The 21,155-nt window shown below is 44.7% G+C and overlaps 1 protein-coding gene across 2 annotated transcripts; it reads right to left on the bottom strand.

Moving 5' to 3' along the window:
• Nucleotides 1-325: 325 nt before the first annotated feature.
• On the bottom strand, nt 326-20,942 carry pdgfab (platelet-derived growth factor alpha polypeptide b). 2 transcript variants are annotated; one of them, XR_010932108.1, is made up of 7 exons: nt 20,256-20,942; nt 18,863-18,959; nt 14,142-14,285; nt 12,675-12,865; nt 4,155-4,281; nt 3,401-3,525; nt 326-2,668 (listed from the first exon to the last, which is right to left on the bottom strand). XR_010932108.1 is itself a non-coding variant. In XM_067615748.1 (6 exons), exons 1-6 carry the CDS (start codon nt 20,316-20,318, stop codon nt 2,655-2,657), a joined length of 636 nt encoding a protein of 211 aa, XP_067471849.1. In that variant the 5' UTR covers nt 20,319-20,938; the 3' UTR covers nt 326-2,654. The 2 variants fall into 2 exon arrangements, 1 of the variants encoding a protein (XP_067471849.1); XM_067615748.1 differs by lacking the exon at nt 3,401-3,525 and having other exon boundaries at nt 20,256-20,938.
• Between the last annotated feature and the right edge of the window lie 213 nt (nt 20,943-21,155).

Genomic DNA, 21,155 nt, shown 5'->3' with positions numbered 1-21,155 from the left:
ATCGACTCCTCACTTGTGAACTCACATAATCTATGTCTCTGTTACATTTTTGCATTTTTTACTTTCATTTAGATAAAAATCAAAAGTTATTTGAAATGAGGGAGCAGGTAAGGTTTTTTTGGTGCAGGGTGGTCCCTCTAACCTCTTTCATATGCTGTACTGTTTTTTCAGCTTATTCTGTTCATTTACTTAATGTTTTACTTTCCATAACTTTACTTTTGTGCCCATTTAAGTACTGCAAAACATCTGTTTCATAACTTAATTCAGCCTCAAATACCATCCTTGACACACAAATCAAACAAATTATGGGACTCAACATTCAGTGAACAATTTCATGAGCAGAAATATATTTATTGTTGAAAACATAAATATATAAATTATGATTATTGCTGTCTTTATCCAATGGAGGCCCAAAAGAAAAGTGATAAAGGCTTAGTGATAGCGTAATGGCATTTTCTTTAATCAAATAGCTCGAAGCGTGGTCCCTTGTTTACTGAGAACACTATCTTACATTGATGTGAATGGAATTGCAAAACAGTGATGAAACATCAGACTTATAAATATAGCACCAGTCAACTGATGGTTAGTTAATTCACAGACAGGCTGCGTCTATTTAAGATCTGATGTTCACAACCCAGTGGCAGCTGATACAGCAACAGTCAAACTTTTCTTGTTTTACTTTCGCTTGACTCACTTCACTGTGAACAGTGACTCACTCTTTTACTGCTATAAAAATCTCCTTCAAACTTCCTTATTCAAACACAGGTTGGACTGTTGTTTTTGCTACGTGTTGGCCTGATTACACATTATTCACTCTTACAGGAACTGGTAAGGAAGTAATTGTTCCATCAGGGCACAGGTTGAGGCCAGAACTGCACTGTTTTCAGGCCACCTCATCATCATCTGTCCTGGTGGTATCTGGCTTCATAAAGTGTGAGTCCCATCAAAGGGTGGAGTGATCAGCGATCTGTTCTCCCATCAACAGAAGAGTTAAAGCCTGGTTAAACAAGGAGCCCATTCATGCGCTTGTCGATTCGCGTTGCTCACTCATTCGCTCTTTAAGCTGGCCGAGGTGGACTTTGCTCTTTGCAGGCTGAACATGTGTGCTGGTAAAGCAGGCCGGGCGGGCATCTTCCTTATCAACGCTTAAGTGATATGGGTGAAAAATAACTTCATGTACTGTAGGAGAGAGATTGTGTGTGAGCGTGCACACGCCCTCTCTACCCTGCCTCATACATGGGTACTTGCACACTAAAGTTGCTCTGACATAAAGTTTTAGTGTGTTTATGGGATTGGCATGCACACACTCTAATGTGCTGTCTGCATGTTTGTGTGAAATGGCACTCTTGTTACATAAATGATTGGGCAGTGCTTTTTAAGGACATAGAATAAGCTACAATATGACTACTCAATATGAAGTTGCCATGTTTAAGCCACTATATCCCCCTTTAAACACCTCTGACACACATTGCCAATGCACACAGGCTAACAAGCACTGACAGCCTTTTTTCTCCCTGATCTATTCCACCATGCCCCCTCCACACATTTTTGCATCTTTTCCAATGGATTAAATACAGGCATTCATCAACAGAAAGAAATAAACATAATTCCTGCTTGGCTATAAGTAAGCATAATATATTTCATAACAAAAATAAAGCATCTTCCTGTACTGACTCCCACATCTCCTCCTTGCACACATATATCCAAACCATATATCATACATCATTCAGATATACTGTAATATAATAAGAAACATGGATGACAAGATAAAACAACAACTAGAAAAAGGACATTGAGATTGTGATACTGATTGTTACAAAGAACCAGACCACACATTGCATGTCTCCAAAATCATACAAACATCCTTTTAGTTCTTTCTTTCTTTTGTACTGGAAGAGACAGAAAGCAAACGTCCACACGTATAAATAGTTTGTAAGTAGCGGCGTGTCTTCCTTTTCAGATTTTACTGTACAGAGCAAGTGGGCACAGTCACAGGCCGCCAGGGGTCTCTTGATTCAGAGCAAACATCTAAAAACTCAACTCAGAGCTTCTTGAAGAAGAAAAAACACATCTCCCATCTGTCTCTTTCTTTCTTTTTCTCTTTCCATTGTTTTTCCTATATCTCTCCTTCCTGTGTATGCAAGAGTCATTTAAACAGGGCAGGGCACTTTTATGTTGCCCAGCTGGAGGTCATCCACTGCTGTTTTGGAGTCTGAGTAACCGATTCCCACGAAAGCTTGATCCAGCTGTTTCATGGCCGTTACTGTTGTGCGTCTTGTTCAAACAAAGTCTGTCAAAATGTTCAACACAAATCCCTTTCATCATCTCCCTTCGGCGTCTTTATGCTCTGCCCGAGCTCCACAGCATCATTCTCTTTTCTTCCTGATCAATGGCAGGGTTCAGTTGACTCGGTAGATGGCGTACCACAGAGGAAGTCATCATCACTGGTTATTGTTTTTTTTTTTAAAAGCACCTTTGGCATCTTATTTATTTTTGTCTGTTGCTTATTATTCAGTCACTCATCTTAACAGAAAAGTTTGTTTTTTTCAAACGAAGGTGGCATGGCGGCGGGGAAGAGGACAGAGCAGGTCTCCTGTTGGTGGCATCCTCTATTTAGGTCCCTCCCACGCTGAAGTCCCTTGTTCCAATTGGTCTCACCTCACGTCCACTGTGGGAGAGAGAGCAAGAACTAACATGAGAATCTGAATTTATAAAAACAGTAACAACAACAACAACAACAACATGGGTTTCATCATGAAAAAAAAAGAAATTGGATTTTTGTAATTTGTGCATAATTGCATCAATTTCTGCATGCATTTCAACCAAGCTGACACAACACACACAAGATCCACAGTGTTCCAAATCATGTTTCTCCAGATTTCAAAGATAGTGATGAGACCAGACATCATAATGTCCAGTCAAAATAATCATGTGTCATTTTGTGTGTGTCCAAAGTAAAAGGCACAAGAAAACTTTTGTGGTACAAAACATTGTGGAAAAAAAATCTCTCTTTTAGTTACAGCCAGAGATCACAGAGGATAAATATTGGTGATGATACAATAAATTGAAGGTAGGTGAAAGCAAAAAAAAGAGAGAAAGGTGTCTTTTTAGCAATGAAACAAGACATACAGTGAGTGTTGTCTTGATGTACAACACAACAATAACAGTGCACACAACCACACGCAAGCACAACACAGTGACACAAAATATGTGTTCATGCTCAGCAGGCCACAAAATCAACATGCAGCGGTGAGGAACAGAACATTTCTGCCCTCCCCCTTCTCAGACTGATTGGCTGTGACGTGATTGGTGACGGTGATTGGCAGGCCCTTTTTTTCACCCCTGATTGGGCCAGTGCAGTGCCAAAAGGTGAGAGGACACTTTTGTGCTAAAGTCCTACCTGTTCCCTTCACAGCTCTCCAGTGGACTTTGGGTAATGAGTGCAACTTTATTATGTCGCCAATAAATCCTTGCTGGGTCTTAGTTTTTTTGGTTTCCTTTTTTTATCTTTAGCCCTACGGTGGCCTGAAAACACAAAGTTGGGGAGAGTGGATTGGAAGGAGGGTTAAAAGCAAGAAGCAGGGTTTATGATACAGAAAGAGGCAAAACAGCCCTGGGACAGAAGCAGAGAGTGCAAAGATATGACACACTATAAATACTTCAGATGCCTTATCAGCACACATCACAGCGCTTATCTGCTCCCAGGGAGAGAAAGGCTTGAGATCAAGGCACTAGCAGTTTACCTGCTGTCTTGCCAAGCAGCCTTTGGACACCCTCCCTTAACACACAGGCTTTCACACACACACGTACACATCCTTGTCTAACAAGGCACAAACACACAAGCTTTACAGTTTTGCAATAACTGCCCACCTTACAGGTCTGTCTGCCTGTTTGTGAGCAATCATAGAAAAAAGGTCACTCAGTGCAAAGCCAAGAGCCAGACAGGGAGAAAGAACATCAGACAGACATGAAGAGGTCAGGAAAGGAAGATGATGTAGGGATGAGGGCAGGACTCAGCCATCAAACTCAGCCTCAGTGTTTGTTTGTTTGTTTGTTTGTTTGTTTGTTTGTTTGTTTGTTTGTTTGTTTGTTTGTTTGTTTGTTGCTTTGACACTATTTGCAATAATGTAACAAAGATGTATAACTTTGATTACCTGTTTCTGCATCTGAGTGCTCCACCACATGATGCTGTGACGTGCACACACACTCCAGGTGGTCTTCTAACCGCACAAAGACCTCTTTCAGCTTGGGTTTCCTTCTCACATACTCCACCTTGGCTACCTGAAGAGAGGAGGAGAGAAAAGGTTAGCTACAGAGGCAGCTCCTGCGCCATCATTACTCTTCGCCGTGCGTGTGTCGTCAATGAATGCACACTCTCTTTGCCCATCCACTGACATCAAGAAGCATAGCGCTGTGACTGATGACTCTTTCATAAACTGATTCATAAAAACGCCAGCCATAGCTTTGCCTCCATGTGTTTGAAGTATGACGACAGCATTCCTCAGAGGCTGATGCATTGGGTTCCGCTCACTGTGTGCTCTATGGGCTGTTGATCAGGTGTGTAAATACTGAATGGAGTGTATGACCTTGTCCAAGCAAGCTCAAACAATGGGAGAGGAGAGATGGAGAATAGGTGGGGAAGCAGTGTACGCCCTAAGGCCCAGGGAAGGTTTACCCTGGCAAGAGAAGAGAGGCTGGGAGATCCCCCCCTGCTCCAGGCCTGGAGCATCCACATCCAGACAGACACACACCTAAACTCCATTGCCTTGTCCTGACATGTAGGTTGGTTTTAAACCACATTAATATTTCTTCATGGGCTAGGGAAAGTTGCTTAACTGCTGCATGCAAAAAATACAGTTTATATGGTCTAATCTAAGCAGTAGAACCCCAGAAAGCAGCCCTTCCAATCTAACAAACACAAAAGCAATGCAGGAATTCCTATCCTTCAGTCCAGCTAACACCCTCTCAGTTTAACACAACAGGACTGACCTCCACTTCCCACCCAACAGCTAGTAATGAAAAGGACTGATCCTCGGAGGGTTATGAATAGGCTATGTTGATTAAAGCTTAGATGAAAGCTGAATAGAGAAGGTTGCATGGAGGTTATGATGATCTTGTTGTGTAACCCAGGGGAGGTGGCTACATGCTTTTCCCTCTCTGATCTGAGTGCCAAGGGCAGGTAACCTCCTCATCCACCACTGAGGGCCTGGGGGCCACATGGAAACAATATCCCCTGCTTCACCTATCTTTCTGGTGACTGCACGAGAGAGGATATTGGCCGACAATCTCCCAACGCTCTCTAGTGTTATGAACAACATGGTTTTACAGTCAGCATGAGGCTCACACACGCACAGACAGAGGGCCAAAAGAGATGAGAGGCTTTCTTCCTCTATCCTGTGATGGCATAGCGCCAAAGCTGGCTCTTGGTGGTAAATTAGTCATGCAGACAAATGAACATACCAATCTCTGTCTGATAAAACAAAGTGTAATGTTGACATTCACACAGCAAGAGTTGCCTCATGTCAGTGCTGTAACAATGGCTGGGGAGTCACTTGGTGAGTCTAAAACTGAGACCAAAAGAAGTCAGGGACCAGCGGTTTCACCGGCCGCTCCTTTGCAACAGTGTCTTTCTATGGAGGGAGGAGAAAGAGAAAGAAGAGAGGGAGTAAAAAGAGGGTAAGCAAGCAGGGGAGGTATGCAGTGAGCAAACAGAGCACAATGGTGTCTGGGTTATTGGTGGTGTGTTTGCTGTTATCGGGCCCTGACACAGAGAGAGAGAGTGGGTGTGTGTGCAAACAGAGGGGGTTATTCAAGGAAGAGGGAAGAATGACTGACCATGATCATGACTAGCATTAGATGACATTCATGTGTTACCTATTAACATTTAGTTTCTGGGTTACCCATTGGGGAAATTTACTACACCGATACTGACAAGTAGATGAAGACAGATAGAAACGTTATCAAGAGTTTATTATTACCTGCTAAATGTGCAGACAGTATCCCAGAATGATATGATTTTCCCAGAAAACCATTGCCAATACTTAATCAAATTATCAGACTGAAAGACAGGGTACTGTAGGAGTGAGATGAAAAATGCAGCTGTCTCTGTGGACCGCTCTGCTGTCGTTGGTTACGGGAATCTCTCAGCTGAGGGGGGTGCAGAAGTACCTAACAAGAAGCCAAAAGAATCAGCCATGTCTGACACTTACTACTGAGGCTGATCCTAATGACTAACACACACACATACACATGCCAGCACAACTCTTCAGGCCAAACAAACAGCTATTGATAGAGGGATAAAGCAATGGGCCCCCTTGATGGGAGGCCCAGCGGTAGGCTTGTCTCCTTGCCCTTCAAACAGCAGGGTTATAAACACTCCCTGCAGGAGTCATGATACACACACTTACACATTTATATTTGTGTCTGAATGTGTATATGTGTGCCGCAATACTTCTCAAACAGCCTCTGCTCTGCCCACTTCATCAATACTCTCTCTCTCTCTCTCTCTCTCTCTTATTTCCTGTTTTGTGTGTTACGGGAAACTGTTGATGCTACAGAGGAAGGAATGGTGGTCTTCACTCCCAAAATTTTTCCACTTTACATCCATATTTAACTCAGCCTCCCCTCATTTTCATCCACTTCTTCACTTCTGTACAAAGAACACCGGCTTCCTATCCGGCGAACAGTCAATGACTTCCCACATAAAACATACATCAGAAAGAGACCCCCACACTACGACGAGGGGCCCCACACTGTCTTTGTATAAATCAAACTGCTCTAAACTCCCTAGAAAGCCAGGCCCTGAGAAAGAGTCCCCTGAGTGGCTGTGGAATGATATCTGATCCAGAGGGTTGGGGTGAGGCAGGGGGCTCTGGGAAGTGCACCCCCTTCGGTTTGACCTAGGCTTTCCTCTGAATCTCCGCGGCCCTCTGTGTGAAGCCGATTGTCCCGGTCGGGTTAATTGGGAATTCCCTGAGCACCAAGCACTGATGAGAGCATGATGGAGGGGAAAGTTTTACTCCAGCCTTCCAAGGAAAACACAACAGGGATGTGGATGTGCACCGCGGGCCATCGTGAATTGGAACAGTGACAGAATCAAGCAAGAATAAATAAAAATGGATGTGTGTATCTGGAGAAAGGAGGGGTGGAAAGAGGCAGGGTGGGGTGGCAATTCATCTTTCAGGAGGGAAATCGGGCGACTGAGACAGAGAGCTTGTGCCCTGGAAAAAAAAAAAGCTCTTGTTGAGATGCTACAACTGTGAGGTAGGGGATGTGCTTGGGAAGAGGAACGTCTGTCTCATGAAATCAAACAAGGAAGAAATGAGACCCAGAAGAAGAGATGCAAGATGATCTGCAGAGGGAGGGAGAGCAAACCACAGCAGACACAGACTGAACATCAGAGGAAGGCAGGCTAGACAACCTGCTGTTACCCTCTGCTTCAACCCCCCGCAAAACACACACACACAGACACACTTGGGGTGACGGGTGGAAAGGGTTATCACAGGCGGTGTGTGCAGAAGAGAGGAAGCAACGACAGCATTTATCATGTTGCACAGGCCTGCAGTGCCAGAAAGGCACTGCGTGGCACACCACTCCCTCCCCACCTCTCCCAAACACACACACATACACACACACACACACATTAATGTATCACCAGATGTGAATATCTATCTAACCCTGTCCCTTCCCCTAAGAGACCAAAAGAAACCATCATACAATATCAAATATCAAAGAATACCACAATGTTTCATTTTTCTCCTCCTTCGCATGTCTTTACAGAACAGCAGAATTGCAGACGAGAAAGACATTACTGAGCATTTAAAAGAGGGAGAGCGACCAAAAAAGATACAGACTGAATTGCAGAGACAGACACAAGGGTAAAATTAGTGAGTGGGAGATGGCTCTCTTGCAGGAGAGAGAAAGAAAGAGCAAAGAGGGAGTGAACAACTATTTCACATAACAGACAATCAGACTCCAAGAGTGTAGAAGAGAGGTGGAGGGGGAGGATGAAGTCATAATGGAAGAGCGAAAGGGAGGACAGGAGAGGAGGAGTGAAGCAAAATACAGAAATGAAGTAAAATATGATTAAAATACGACTGCTACTTTTCCTGCTCAAGCTGATGCATTCCAGCCGGCGCAGCAGAAGCCAAACTCTCCGGCTTCTGGCTTGGTCGGGACGCTCCCATGGTCTCTGACCCGCTCCGCAACCCCCGTCGTGCACACCACACTCACACATATACACACACAAACTCCCTCACCCTTCTTCATCTAGTCGAAAGAGTTGAGTGAATCAAAGGGAAAATAATTCACAGCTGCAAAGGACTTCAAACAGGGGGGCCCCTCATTCCCATCTGCCCCCCCCTCTTCACCTAATCCACAGGACCCCTCAGACATTCATAAATCATGCACACTGTATCACCGTCACACTGTCTTTTATTTATGAAACACCCCGTAAGTCAGGGTCCCACAAAACCACATGGCTACAGCTACTGCTTCCCCCAACACCCGGATCTGCACCACTGTTGCTGAGGTAACTGTCAGTGTGTGTGTGTGTGTGGGTGGGTGTGTGTGTGTGTGTGTGTATCAGGGTCGGGGCTAGGGCCAGTGCAAGGAGATGTGTGGACCCCCACACTCAGCACTGTGGCTATATCCGCCTGGCCTCTGTCAGCCTCCACTTTGATCCAGCAGCCATCAACACTTCATTACTCTGCGGCCCGTCTTCCTCTTGCTGCCACTTCACACAAATGGCCTTGTCCCTGCGCTGCGGTGGGGGAGTTTACGTAGCATAACGCGCTCTCTCTCTCTCTCACACACACACACACACACGCAAACAATCTCCTTAGGTTTACACAGATGTGCGCTGTCGACCCTCTCCGACCTCTGCAAAATACTTGTACATATGCTTCAAGGGCCATCAAAAGTTTCCAGCTACTAAACCAAACCAAATGATAGAAACTGTACTTTATTGTTGCCAAAATATGCTATACTAATTAGATCAAACTACCTTATAAAGGCAATAGAAAGCACTGGTTCTCGTGTTTTGCTTCAATTTTAAATTGTGTCAGTAGTTATTTATGTGAATTATGTTACTTTTTTTAGCAGCTCTTTCCCCATTTTTCTCTTCACTATCTATTATCTAAAGCACTCTCTGAGCTGTTGTTGCAATAGGATTTAATTTATTTGTGTAGTGGAAAACCCCCAAATTTACTGGGGTACATCAAGTATTTCTAATCTGCTCATTTTAAAAAATCTGGTTATTTTTCATGAAAATGTCATCTCATTATTTCTGTATCTGCTTATGTGGGTTCATGAATGAGGAAGGGGAAGATAATGAACTTACAGACAACATGTACTGCATAAGTCTTAGAGTTAATGAGTGAGAGGATGAGTGACAGCTCCATTCTTTGCCTGTGTCATGGCCTGTTTACTCTGCCCCACTGGAAGAACAAGAGGCATTTAGATTCACACACATACTGGTGCACAAAGACTAATGTGCAAAAGAATGCAAAAGCGCACATACGTGTGGCGATCACTACGTAACTCACTCTCCCTTCTGTGCACACCTTGTTCACTAGTCTCCTCCATCCTTCCTGTCCAAAATCACCTGTTATTTTATGAGTGAGTTTGTCTAGTGAGCAAGAAATGAGAACCCCATCAAAAATTCTGGTCACAGGTGCAGCCGTGAGCACACGGAGAAAAAGATATGAGGGAATACAGAAGATATGAGGAGAAGGAGAAGAATGAGGGAGAATGATAAAATATGAAAGAGGAGAGATGAAAGAGTGAAGACCAGAAGGGAGGAGATGGAGGGATGAGGGGAGTTTGAGGGAATTCATCTTGTTCCATCGAAATGATGCCAATGCTGACATTTATTTTGATGACTGTCGTTTCACGCCATAGTGTATCTAGATCATAATACATCTAAGAGCACTATGACAAAATAACACTGACAAAATGGTGAAAATATTCTGCAAGCCTTCGGTGATAAAACACCAATAGAAAAAGAGAAAGAAGAAGAAATGTGGAGGAATCACTTCGATGGAAAAGAAAGGATAGAGCAAAGATGCTGGGATAGGGGGAGTGAATATGGAGTCATTGAAAGTGCAAAAGGAGGTGGGGTGAAGGAGGAGTTAAAGGAATGCTGGGATGATAGAGTTTGAATACATGAAAACATTTGATCATTAAATATTCTGTTTGCATCTGTGCTCTGTCCATTTCCCTCATTTGTCTGTCTCTCTTTCCATCTCAGTCTCTCTCACTAAATCTCTTTTTAATGAATTTTGGACCATCCCTAAATGGCTCGCAAGACGCTTGTCTTTACACTTTCACTGTGTATTTCCCATGCCAAGGTATGCACACAACAGGAAAACAACTACCAACGTAGCTGCACATATATTACAACTGACAGTAATGGACAAAAGTGCAAAATAAGTTTAAGAGAAATGCAAGAGAATGAGAGGAGGGGAAAGGAGAGACAAGAAAAAGAAAGAGAGTGACTTTAAATCTGCCCCTTCTCCTCCCTCAGGCTTGTCCTATTTAAAGTTGCCTTTTTTTATTACCCTGCCACTGAACAGGACAGGCTTGTACAGTACAGGGCCTGCACAGACCTGTTCTCTTTTTTTTTGGGTCCATAGCAAGGAAAAGGAAAGAAGGAGAGAAAGAGAAGAGGGGGCATAAATAAATAAAGGTGCATTTGGACAAATGCATAGTGGCATGAGATGGAAAGAAACACAGCGAATGTGTTCTTTTCCCATCCTTGGCCAGCAGAAGGAAAACAGGGTAGACAGGCAACATTTTTAGCTTTCTAATAAACGGAGGGAGAAGCACAAACTGAACCCCTATTCAGCCTAACTGCTGAGAGGACAGACAGGAAAAAAAACTTGGCATGAGACAATGTTTCTCACACACAATGTGGTGAATGTCTCCTGACCGGAGCGAGCCCTGACGGATGACCTTTCCAGGGATACAACGCCTCTCTGCCCCCCGCGGCTGAAACCACATGGAAAAAAACGGCCCCGTGAAACCCTGTCCAACATGCCTGAAGGTCCCTCTCCAGTCTGTGTGCTCATTTTGTCCTCGGGGGTTTGACAGTGTCATGAGGGGGACACGGACAAAGTCTTATGGATCATGGCATTCCAGGAATAGCTGAATCAAGCCTTAGTGTCTTGTATGCCGTCGTCAGTGTCTCCCCATCCGATCCGTCCTCGTCTCCGTGATCACAGACAGAGCTCCTATTGAGGACGACGGATACCGACTGTCTGGCAGACGGAGAGACAGACAAGCTTGCATGCAGACAGACAGACACACAGGGTTGTACTGTATATCAGAGATTGACTCTGTTACCGCACTATGAGTCAGCATTTCTGACCATAAACCCTGTGCCCTGGATGCAGTGCCCTGTGCCCTTCAATGGCCATCTTGTCAGTGCAGCCTTACTGTCTCTACTCTATAACTAAAAGAGGGGGTCAGAGAATGTCCTCCTATCCATATTGAAATCTCCTGACCTGTGCCAGTGTGCCAAGGGGCAGGAGGCAGCAGCAGGTGGGGTTGGTATTTGTTTTATTACTCTGGTCTATCGAAGCGGCATCTTAAAAGCCCTCCATGGAACAGGGGAGAAAGCAATGTCTCCGTGCCCATGGCCAGGCAGGATGACAATGATTAAAGAGTAGAGACAATAGAGTGCAGAGATAGACTCAGAGAGAAACACAAACACACACAGAGTGTTCCAGGCTATCCTGTTTATCCCCCACTTGTCTCTTACTCTTACAGAACAGAGCACATAACTCCCATACCTCCAAACAGAGCCATGCACCGGCTATCAGGCTGTAGTGTAAATACACCAGAAATATGACTCAGCTCCAGTCATGGTGTCTCCTCTGATCCTGAACAGAAGGACATGTTTTCAAGCTACCGATGCCAAAGAGCCTCTGAGAACAGTGCAACCCCCTTCGCTCTCTCGCTCTTTCTCTTTGTCGCCTCGTCTCCTTCGGGCTCCCTGCTTCCAGAAAAGACAAAGGGCCCAAACAAACAGAGAGTAGAGAGATGGCTGTGCAGTAACCGGTGACACTCAGACATTCTCAAGATACAGGAGACTGTTTCTCTCTCTCTTTCACTGGCTGTCTTATATCTGGCAGGAGCATCCCTCTTGGGTCGACCCTTCAACAGATGTCCTTGCTGAAGGTGCCAACAACCCTCCCTGTCTGTCCTCTCTGTCCTTCTCTTCCTCCCTCCTGCTGTCCTGGCACGGCCACCCTGGCCTCTTGCCAAGCATGGGAAAGAGTTGATGAAGAGAGAGGATGGTGATCGGCTGTAATGGAAGGAGAGAGGGGAGGGGGCAGCGGAGGTGAGGTGGCCACTATTTTGGATACTGGCCAAGGAGGCTCAGGGGAGAGGGTTAGACTGAGATGAACTGTAGAGGAAAGAGGGAGTGAGGTAAGAAAGGAAGAAAGGTTGACCCAACCTTGCCTCCCATGTAATTTACTTACCTGGTGAGAGGAAAAGTGGTGGAGATCTATGTAACTATAAAGAGTGTATGTGTTGTAAATGGGGAGACTATGATATATTGTGTGTTTAACCTTGCAATGCAGTAATGTTTTTGGCAACTCATCAAGCTTGCAGACAAGAAAGTGAATGTATGTGTGCATATCTATACTGTAGGGGTGTGTGTGTTTTACCTTAACGGTGCGGTGGTGCTTGCGGGAAGGGTGACAGCGCATGTTGCTGGTGTTGCAGCAGCCCGTGCAGCGCTTCACCTCCACACAGGGCGGCCATATCAGGAAGTTAGCAGACGTGGGATCCACCTGGCTCCTGGGGATCTCGTAGATCACCGTCCGCGTCTTACACACCGCTGGGACCGCCTCTTCCACTGGAAGACAGACAAGAAGAGGGAGGAGTCAAGTTAATGCGTTTGGTCTGCATGAATGTTCAGTGACACATTTTCCAAATGCAAGCGCACACTGATGTATTGTTGTATTCCATCCTTTTCATTCCCAGCTGCTTCATGCATTCCTTCACTGCTCATTATTTGATGACTCACTTGATGTGGGAGCTGTTTGTCTTACCTCAGATCACACCCAACCTCCTTTAAGGCTGTTAAGAAGACAAGCTATCCAAAAAGCTGATCTCATATCAGCTAAGGAGCTTTGGGATCAAGTCGGTGAGACAGAAAAAGACTGCTCCTTTGTTCAGAGCCCTCAGTGGGGTTAATGCAGCGTGACTAGGCCAGAAAACCTTTATGTCCGCCGGTGGGAAATCTAATAATGGCCTTTGACCCTGTTGGCCATTGTGAAAAGAGGAAGGCAGTAAGCATTCATTTCAGATTTAATGCTCTGACAGGCACTCAAACCTAAAGATGTGACAGCAAGTGTACAGTAAGATACCATTATGTCGTAAAGATGATATGTGCATCATGTACAGAACATGAAGGCCTTTGTGGACAGCTGCCAAAATGTTATACTGTATCGTACACTTATGATACAGTGCACATACATGAAATACGACCAGTCGCTTTATCCTGCAATGCTTTAAATGCTGTTGCTGTTGGGAGAGATGTGAAGAAAATGCAGCCAATCTTAACACACACATTGCACACTACATGGTATTCTCCACGCCTCGATCAGATATCGTACCGCGTGGCGTTTTATGAAGAAATCTGACTGGGAGCCCAGACGGGCTGCAACTTGAACCCTGAATGCCTGGAATTTCCACGCTCAAGGATATATTTCTCTCCTGACGCGTGTGCCTTAGATCTCCAAGCCTCTGGCCAATTAAAAGGCTTCATGTCAGACGTCCTCGTCAACCTCACACACCAGTCTCGTTTCTCATGATTCCTTGATTGCCATAAATACTAGGTAGATGTCTTCATTAAGATGCCTTTTATCCACAAAAACACTATATAAAAGCCACTAACTATTAGCTTTATTTGAAATTAGTGTAAAGCGATCGGTTTCCTCTTGTGGAAACTCATATATGTACAGTAAAGGGGGGATATTTAAGATAGAAGTTATTTTTAAGGCATTATGACACTGTAATGCTGTGCCAAGTTGTGATGTATATAGTATCAAACATGGTCATCATGATGCAACCTCTGAGCTGCGCTATGAGCTGCGCATGACAGCATAATTGTATTATTTCAGTCTTACCGAGGCTCCTCTTGCGTCGGGTGTGGAGCTGGGAACTCTTCAGGTCGTTGTAGTAACCAGGGTGACGGGAGTAGTTCTTGTGGTGGTTGTGGTGGTTGTGGTGTTTGTGGTGCTTGGGCTCCTCAATAACATCATTTCCCGTACCTCGTCAAAACAGAAGGCAACAATATTAATAATGTCACACAGACAAGGCACAAACACACACACATACAAAAGCTTATTCAACCAATAAACTAGCTATGAGACTGTTAACCGCTGCTGGAGCTTTAGCAGTGTTGACTGACTGTGGTGGGTGGCTTGCAAGGCCTCACCAGAAGGCCGCATATGATCCACTATTGATGTTTTATGTACCCTTCCACAACAAACAATGTGTTGGTTAGTCACGCGACCATAATGAGATGGTAACTTCCTACTGGCTTCTTGTGCTGTATGTAACACATGCTTTGATTCCCTGAAGGGCTTAGGGTTCCCTTTATCGTGCTAGCAGGCAGGCAGGCAGGCGACTACTGATGATGTCACAAATTGAGGTAAACAGTTAAGAGTACACAGGGTACAGGAGGCACAGTTTTACACAGACCTCTGTGTAATTGCAAGCTTTGTGTGTCAGCCTCAGTCACTCATTTGGCTAAACCTTCCCAGCAGGAATAAAGTAGCTAGACACAGGTGAGTCAGCATGCTCCTTCAAAAACAACTAGCTTTCACACAGGGGACTAAAGTGGTCATTTGACAGGTAGTACTCAGTCGCCATTATCCCTGCACCTAATTAGTGGTTTCATGTCTCTCATTTACCTGAAAGTGTTTACTTTTTCAATCATTCCTTGGCTTGGAAAAGTACTTGTTTTGTTCTGCTGCAGTGCTACCCTCTTAAACCTCTCTAACTCCAGTCTAATATAGCCAGCTCAGCGCATTCACAGTCATGGTCATCTGATAAAGCTTGCTTGTTTTGGTCCACACCCAATATGAAGTGGATTACAGAAGAGTGCCAGAGCAGCAATAAAACGATAAAGCTTTCCCAAAGAGCAGAGTCTGACAGTGTTTGCGAATTGGGTGGGTCTACCTGTCTGTAGGTACAGCATACCCACCTAGCTAACACAATCCTACACCTGTACACTTAACATAAACACACACTCACAACTACACAAACTCCTCTCATTATCCTCCATAACATGTTAAAGCCCAATGTACACCAGCACAACAAAGCTTAGCCATAGGCAAACACATTCCACTCATCCAGCTTCTTTGTGCTCTGACCAGAGTCATCTGAAGGGATTTCCTCTACCTATGAATGGTCCAATTCTAGGATTGGTTGTTTATTTGCTTTTAGATGCCTTTTCTGCAGGTATGTCAGGTTCCCACCCCAAGATCATCTCCTCAGTGAGAGTGGAGGAAATTTCCCTCTAGCTTGTCTTGCAGTCAGTCAGACAGCCAGTGACCCAGAATCAAAGGTCCACAGAGAGGAAGTGTTGACTGCAGCTGAGGCCTGCAGTTAAGCAAAGGGCTGAGCAATCAGTGTGCAAGGCCAGTGTACCCACATACAGAGACACACACTCTCCAGTGCATGACACATAATTTCAGACACACACCTACACTGTCTGCGAGGCTGTCAGGTGGACTCATTGTCACAGCTGGCTGATTTTCCAACCTAACAACCTTTTAACACTGCAGGTCACTGACTGAACTCCCAGTGTGCCTCCTCTCACTCTGCCCTACCTATCCTTCTCTTCATCTCCTCCTAGCCACCCGGAGACAGTTTGTGTCAGAGCTGACAGGAGAGAGGGAGGGAGGACATAAAGAAGTCTTTTATAGACTGCACAGTCCATTTTTCAGCACCATAGAAGGGCCTTTCTGTAGTTTTTTCTATATTCAAAAGAGAGGGATGAAGAAAAAAGAAAATAGGGAAAGAACGCAATCAGCGATCAGGCAGGAAGATTCAGGAAAAAATGAGGTAAGAAGAGAGGAAAAAATAGAGGCAGAATAAGAAAGAGTGTTAAATAGAAAGGTGGAGACAGGGAAAAGTAGAGTGAGGGGTTTGCTCCTCCGTCGGTTCCAGGTGACTAAGAAGTAATAACATGCCCAGAGCGTCGTCAAACTGAGACAAGAGAAAAGAGGACAAGAGACAGTCTCTTGCCATGAATCAGGCTTTTATGACTTGCAAATTACTCCCTCCATTAGCTCAGGGCCCCGTCTCCCTCCCTTTACTCCTCCTCCTCCCTTTCTTTTCCCCTCTACCTGTAAAAAAAGAAACATGTTGTTGACTTGTTGTAATAAGGGTCTCCATAATTCTCTCTTTCTGTCTCTCCCCTTTGTTCCTATTATCAACATGTTACATGGCTGAGTTGACAAAGTATTAGTTTAGGTCATACGGGCAACAGGTCCTCCCTGTGGGTGTGCAGGCTAGTAGGAGACACGATAAGTCTGTTTTTAAAGGCACTGTAAGTTTATAGGAAGTGCTGCCAACTGTAAAGGAGGTAAACACACTACCAGCTTGTCAGAAACAAAGCAGATTGCTTACTTCTGAGTGACGTGTAGCGTGAATATAACCTCCAGAATCCTAATGCTCCCTCCTCCACCTCTGCCCCACGCCAAGAGTCAGGTTCCCCTTTTCTGTCAAAGTCCTTCACTGAGAGAGATAAGCAAGCAGGCCATGGGGCCGCATGAGAAGGGAGACAGGGATAGAGAAGAGGTAAAGCGAGCAGAGGAGCACCTCAGGGGCCAGACAGCCATCTGCAGACTTCAGCAAGGTCATCTCATCTGTCACTCAGAGCCGAAGACACCATCCTCACAGGATGTGTGCACATTGAGGCCCAAAAAGAAATGCAAGCCTGCACTAAGCAAAGAAACACTAAATGAAATACACAGCCGCTAGCTAGATAAGCCCTGAAGGCCTTCTCAGTGATCCTGACACATCCGTTCTTACAGGCTGAATTATAAAGTCATTCTTCCAGTTGACAGAGATCTCAGATAAGGACAACCAAGTGCTATGAAGACAACCACAGGGGAAAAATTATCGCTGCCTACATCAGTAAAGTGCTTCAAAAAATAAATGATTGACTTTGAGGATCTTCCGGATCCACTATTCATCACTGTCATCATTTTTTGTTACATCTCCCAGGTCCCAATGTGCTGCATAGTATCAAGGATAGAAACAAATAAATTTTAGCCTTTCCTTCCTCCTTTCCTGGCTGGCATACTATGCCATGTACAGTCCAGCCTGTAGTACTACGGTAGCTTTACTGTCCTGGCCATTCGCAACAAAAGCTCTGAAAATACCCCTCAGGCTGGCGTCAAAGGTCTTTTAATGGGCTGGCCAGGGCCGCCAAGCTGGCCCTCAGACAGATTTATGTCCTCGTAATAATAATCAGCCTACTACTGTTACCCTGCAAAACATTCCTCTGTTTGAAGAAAGACATGTTAATTCAATTATAAACACCTCTTCTCATGCTAGAGGCACTTTGGGGATCTATTCTGGGCTCAGCATAAAATGGGGTGATCACTGTTATGGAGCGCAGGTTGGTTTGATTGTGAATTAATAAAATTAAAACAAACACACTAATGATACAGGACTATTAGTCCTAATTGATACGTCCATCAGAAAAGTAATCATGTGGTTAAACAGAAGAATACTTGAGTGAAATACCAGCTCTAATGCTGCCTTGCTTAATATAAGTTTTGAGGTTACTAATGAGCTATGACCAGTGAGGCAGCTTACATCATTAGACTGTTAAAGTAAATTTAGTAATTACCTATTTCCATCAACAAATCTTTAGGGGGGAGCCATGTATTTGATATATGGCCGCTGCCTGTGTAAATACAGGCTCAAGTGAAGGCAAACAGCTTCTTCCAGCGCACCCCTGTAACTTAATCTAAGACAGTCTGACACAGACTGGTCCCCCACCACAGAAGAAGCAGCACCTCCAAGAACCCAAAGCTGAAGAAACCCGCCTGACCTGCGAGCCGCTGTCTCTGTTTACAGGGCAACATATGTGACAGTCTGGTAGCTATATCATTGCTTATTGTGGTAATAGCAGCTGAAAGAATATGCGAAAAAATAAAAGCCTGCCAGTGAACGTCCATCTTTGTCAAATGTGTACAGTAGATGCACCTATCACGGCTACTGCTTTATCATGCACGGTAGAGCTATACTTGGAAGCTCCCCTGGGTGCACAGATCCCTCAGCAATTTCCTGTGCAGTGCTGTAGTCATGGGCATGCCTTTTGAGCTTGATTTCAGGAGCTTACTAAAATGAGCCATAACTACACTAATTCCCTGCTGAATATACCATGCAGACTGTGCAAAATCAACACGGACTCCTGTTTGTTCATTAAATTCACTAAACCCTCAGCTATGGCAAAGTCCTGGCATCTTATTAAATTAAATGCCATTCAAACATCTGATTTCCCCTATTCTCCCTAAACATTGGATCCAATTGGATCCATGAATTGTGACACTACACTATTAATTTGTGTAATTATTACACATAGGTCACCTCGACTTCCAGTAAAAGTATAGATACTGTAGTTTCAAAGGACAAGCACACTGTATTTTACAGTTCATGAAAGCTGATGATGTAGATCATGGTGGCGCTTTTAGTACTCCCACACTTTTCCTTTACTCTAACATCAGCAATAGCAGTCTCACATGTGGACAACATCCCACTTAGGCGTCAGAGTCAAAAATGTAAATCAGGTCTGTTGAAAAAAGTATCAAGAGGCAGAATTTACCTACGGAGTCAATCTCCAATAGCCGCTGGAGGTCGCTGATGCTGTGGATTTCACTGTGGGACAGTCTGTCTATCAGCTCCTGGGGAAACTCCACTTCCTTCAGGAGGCGGGGGGGGGTTGCAAAGAAATCAAACAAGAGAGGAGGGTTAGAGATGTGTCAGGTCAGTGGCAAAACATTGCTGTAATTGTTTGTCTGTATAAATAAATGTGCTGTGTTTAAACAACCACCAAGACGATCAGTGCGTTAACCACTTCGCAACAATGTGCCAACTACAGTAAGCAGGTCTGTTCTTAGGCTACGTCCCTCTCATGCATGGTGAGAATGTGGATCCGAACTGTCTTCACAAATTATGCAATGTAATTATGCTTTGCTAATGCGCAAACGTTGTATTCCAGTGGGATAATATACCAAATATTTTTTGATTTGGGTCTTTTGGCTACTTCTGCACCCAGGTATTTCTAGAAATTATTTTTTTCTTGTAAAATATCTTTTTTTTTTTAAATGTTCCCAATTGCCTGCATGCAAGACAATGATTATGGGAAAGCTATCATGAAATTGAAATCGTGTTAATGTGACTATTACTTTTAGTATAACTTGGATGCCGGGTGAAAGAAAGTATCCTAATTATCTTAGAAAGCCCTTTGTTTCATATTGCTTATCTTCCTTGTTTGCGGATAAGTGAAACAACTTAAAACCGTTTGCTTTCTAAAGGAATTTGGAGCACTACTACAAATCGGGGGCTACGTCTGCCCGTGTGAACGGCAGCTCGCCACACTTTGCACTTGTTGCGGTCCTGCAAGCACCTCAACTTGAGCAAACCGTGCAGTCTTACAGGAACAGTGGCTATTTATATCGCCCGGAGCGGTTCCCATGAATGCTCTTTGCCCAACCAAAACGTTTGCCCAGTTGGCTCAGGCTACAAACAGATTTGGCACAAAAGCCAAAAATAACTGCGATATGCGTCCAAGTGCAGACGCGATGCTGGTTCCGAAAAGCGCGCAGTCACTGCTCCTCATGGTAACTGGAGATGATATGTTGTTTGGTCACTCTCGGATTCATATCTTCACACTGTTCTTAAAATAGCCCCTCAGATTAAACTGCTCATTTTATTTTCTTAGATGAAACCGTTTGTATGTTATAGGTTAATTAAAATGAGGCTGTGCCTTAAATTATGCACGTCCTTATCTTCGAGCCTAACTACATCAAAACTTGGAGCTATTACTCTGTAGTTTTTTTTTCTCGGGGCATCAAGTTGTGGTGTCTAGCTGTTAGAGAAATGTGCGCTCTGTGAGACCCTTGCACCCTGCACCACTTTGTATGACATGGGGCCAGAGGGACACAGTCTATCTGGTCCCGTACCACTCTGGCTGCGTGGAGTCCTTGTAACTTTACCTCAGAGGTGGCCAGCAGCAGGTACGTCGTCCACAGCAGGAAGTAACAAAGTGCGGCTCTCATCTCCCTTTAATTTAGATTTAACCCCAAACAAGAAAAAGGTGCTATTCTGTAGGAGCCGCAGAGTCGCTCCTGGCCCCAGAGGATCCACAACCATCCCCTCGGGGAGGGAAACCGGGGTGTCAGAGCTGTTTAGCGGGCTCAGTCAGACTCCGTGCTGCACTTGCTTGTAACTGTGAAAAGCTGAAGAGGCTGGAAGTTGACGCTTGTTATTCACATTGGACTGCGTCCTCTTCAACAAGCTCTGTGCGGCAGATCGACATAGCTCCTCAGGCGCAAGTGGGACAATCCCAAGAGACAAGTCTGAGGCGCGTTGCACTTGTCCTTCACCCTCTAACAAATAAACTTCAGCCCAGTTTACTGAAATATTCAAGAAACGCAGCTCCTCTTCTTTTGGAGAATTTCAGTATCAGACAGAATTAAGACGCACGAGTTTTTTCTATGATAGGATTTAATAGCCCTAAACGAATATAATCCAATAAGCAGATCCTCTGAGAAAAATCACAAAGGCAGTCGAAGCAGGGGGAAAGTCGTCCGTGTTGTGCTTTCCAGAGCCTGTCTCGCAGCAGTCTGCACAGGTCCTTGGCTGTGTAGGACTCTGAAGTGAATGGAGTCAGAGCGCCTCTGAGCCGCTGGATATAGAGCCAGCAGCTCCGTGCCCGTTGCGCCTCCCCTCGCGTTTCGGTGATCGTGCGTCTATTTAGTAAGGGGAGCTGGTTGGCTGGTTGGATGACTTAAGACTCAAGAGCATGTTCCCATCCCCCCTCAGCCCCTGTGTGTGTGTGTGTGTGTGTGTGTGTGTGTGTGTGTGTGTGTGTGTGTGTGTGTGTGCGTGCGTGC

This window comes from Thunnus thynnus, chromosome 17 (assembly GCF_963924715.1).
Source record: "Thunnus thynnus chromosome 17, fThuThy2.1, whole genome shotgun sequence".
NCBI lineage: Eukaryota > Metazoa > Chordata > Actinopteri > Scombriformes > Scombridae > Thunnus > Thunnus thynnus.
The sequence above is the reverse complement of the archived record's forward strand: the minus strand, read 5'-3'. Positions and strand labels throughout refer to the sequence as shown.

Coding starts and splice junctions, on each gene's coding strand:
- pdgfab (XM_067615748.1), bottom strand. CDS start 20,318: ATGAGAGCCGCACTTTGTTACTTCCTGCTGTGGACGACGTACCTGCTG. Junction 14,286..18,862: donor ATTGGAGATTGACTCCGTAG/GTAAATTCTGCC, acceptor TGTTTTGACGAG/GTACGGGAAATGATGTTATT. Junction 12,866..14,141: donor CCGACGCAAGAGGAGCCTCG/GTAAGACTGAAA, acceptor TCTGTCTTCCAG/TGGAAGAGGCGGTCCCAGCG.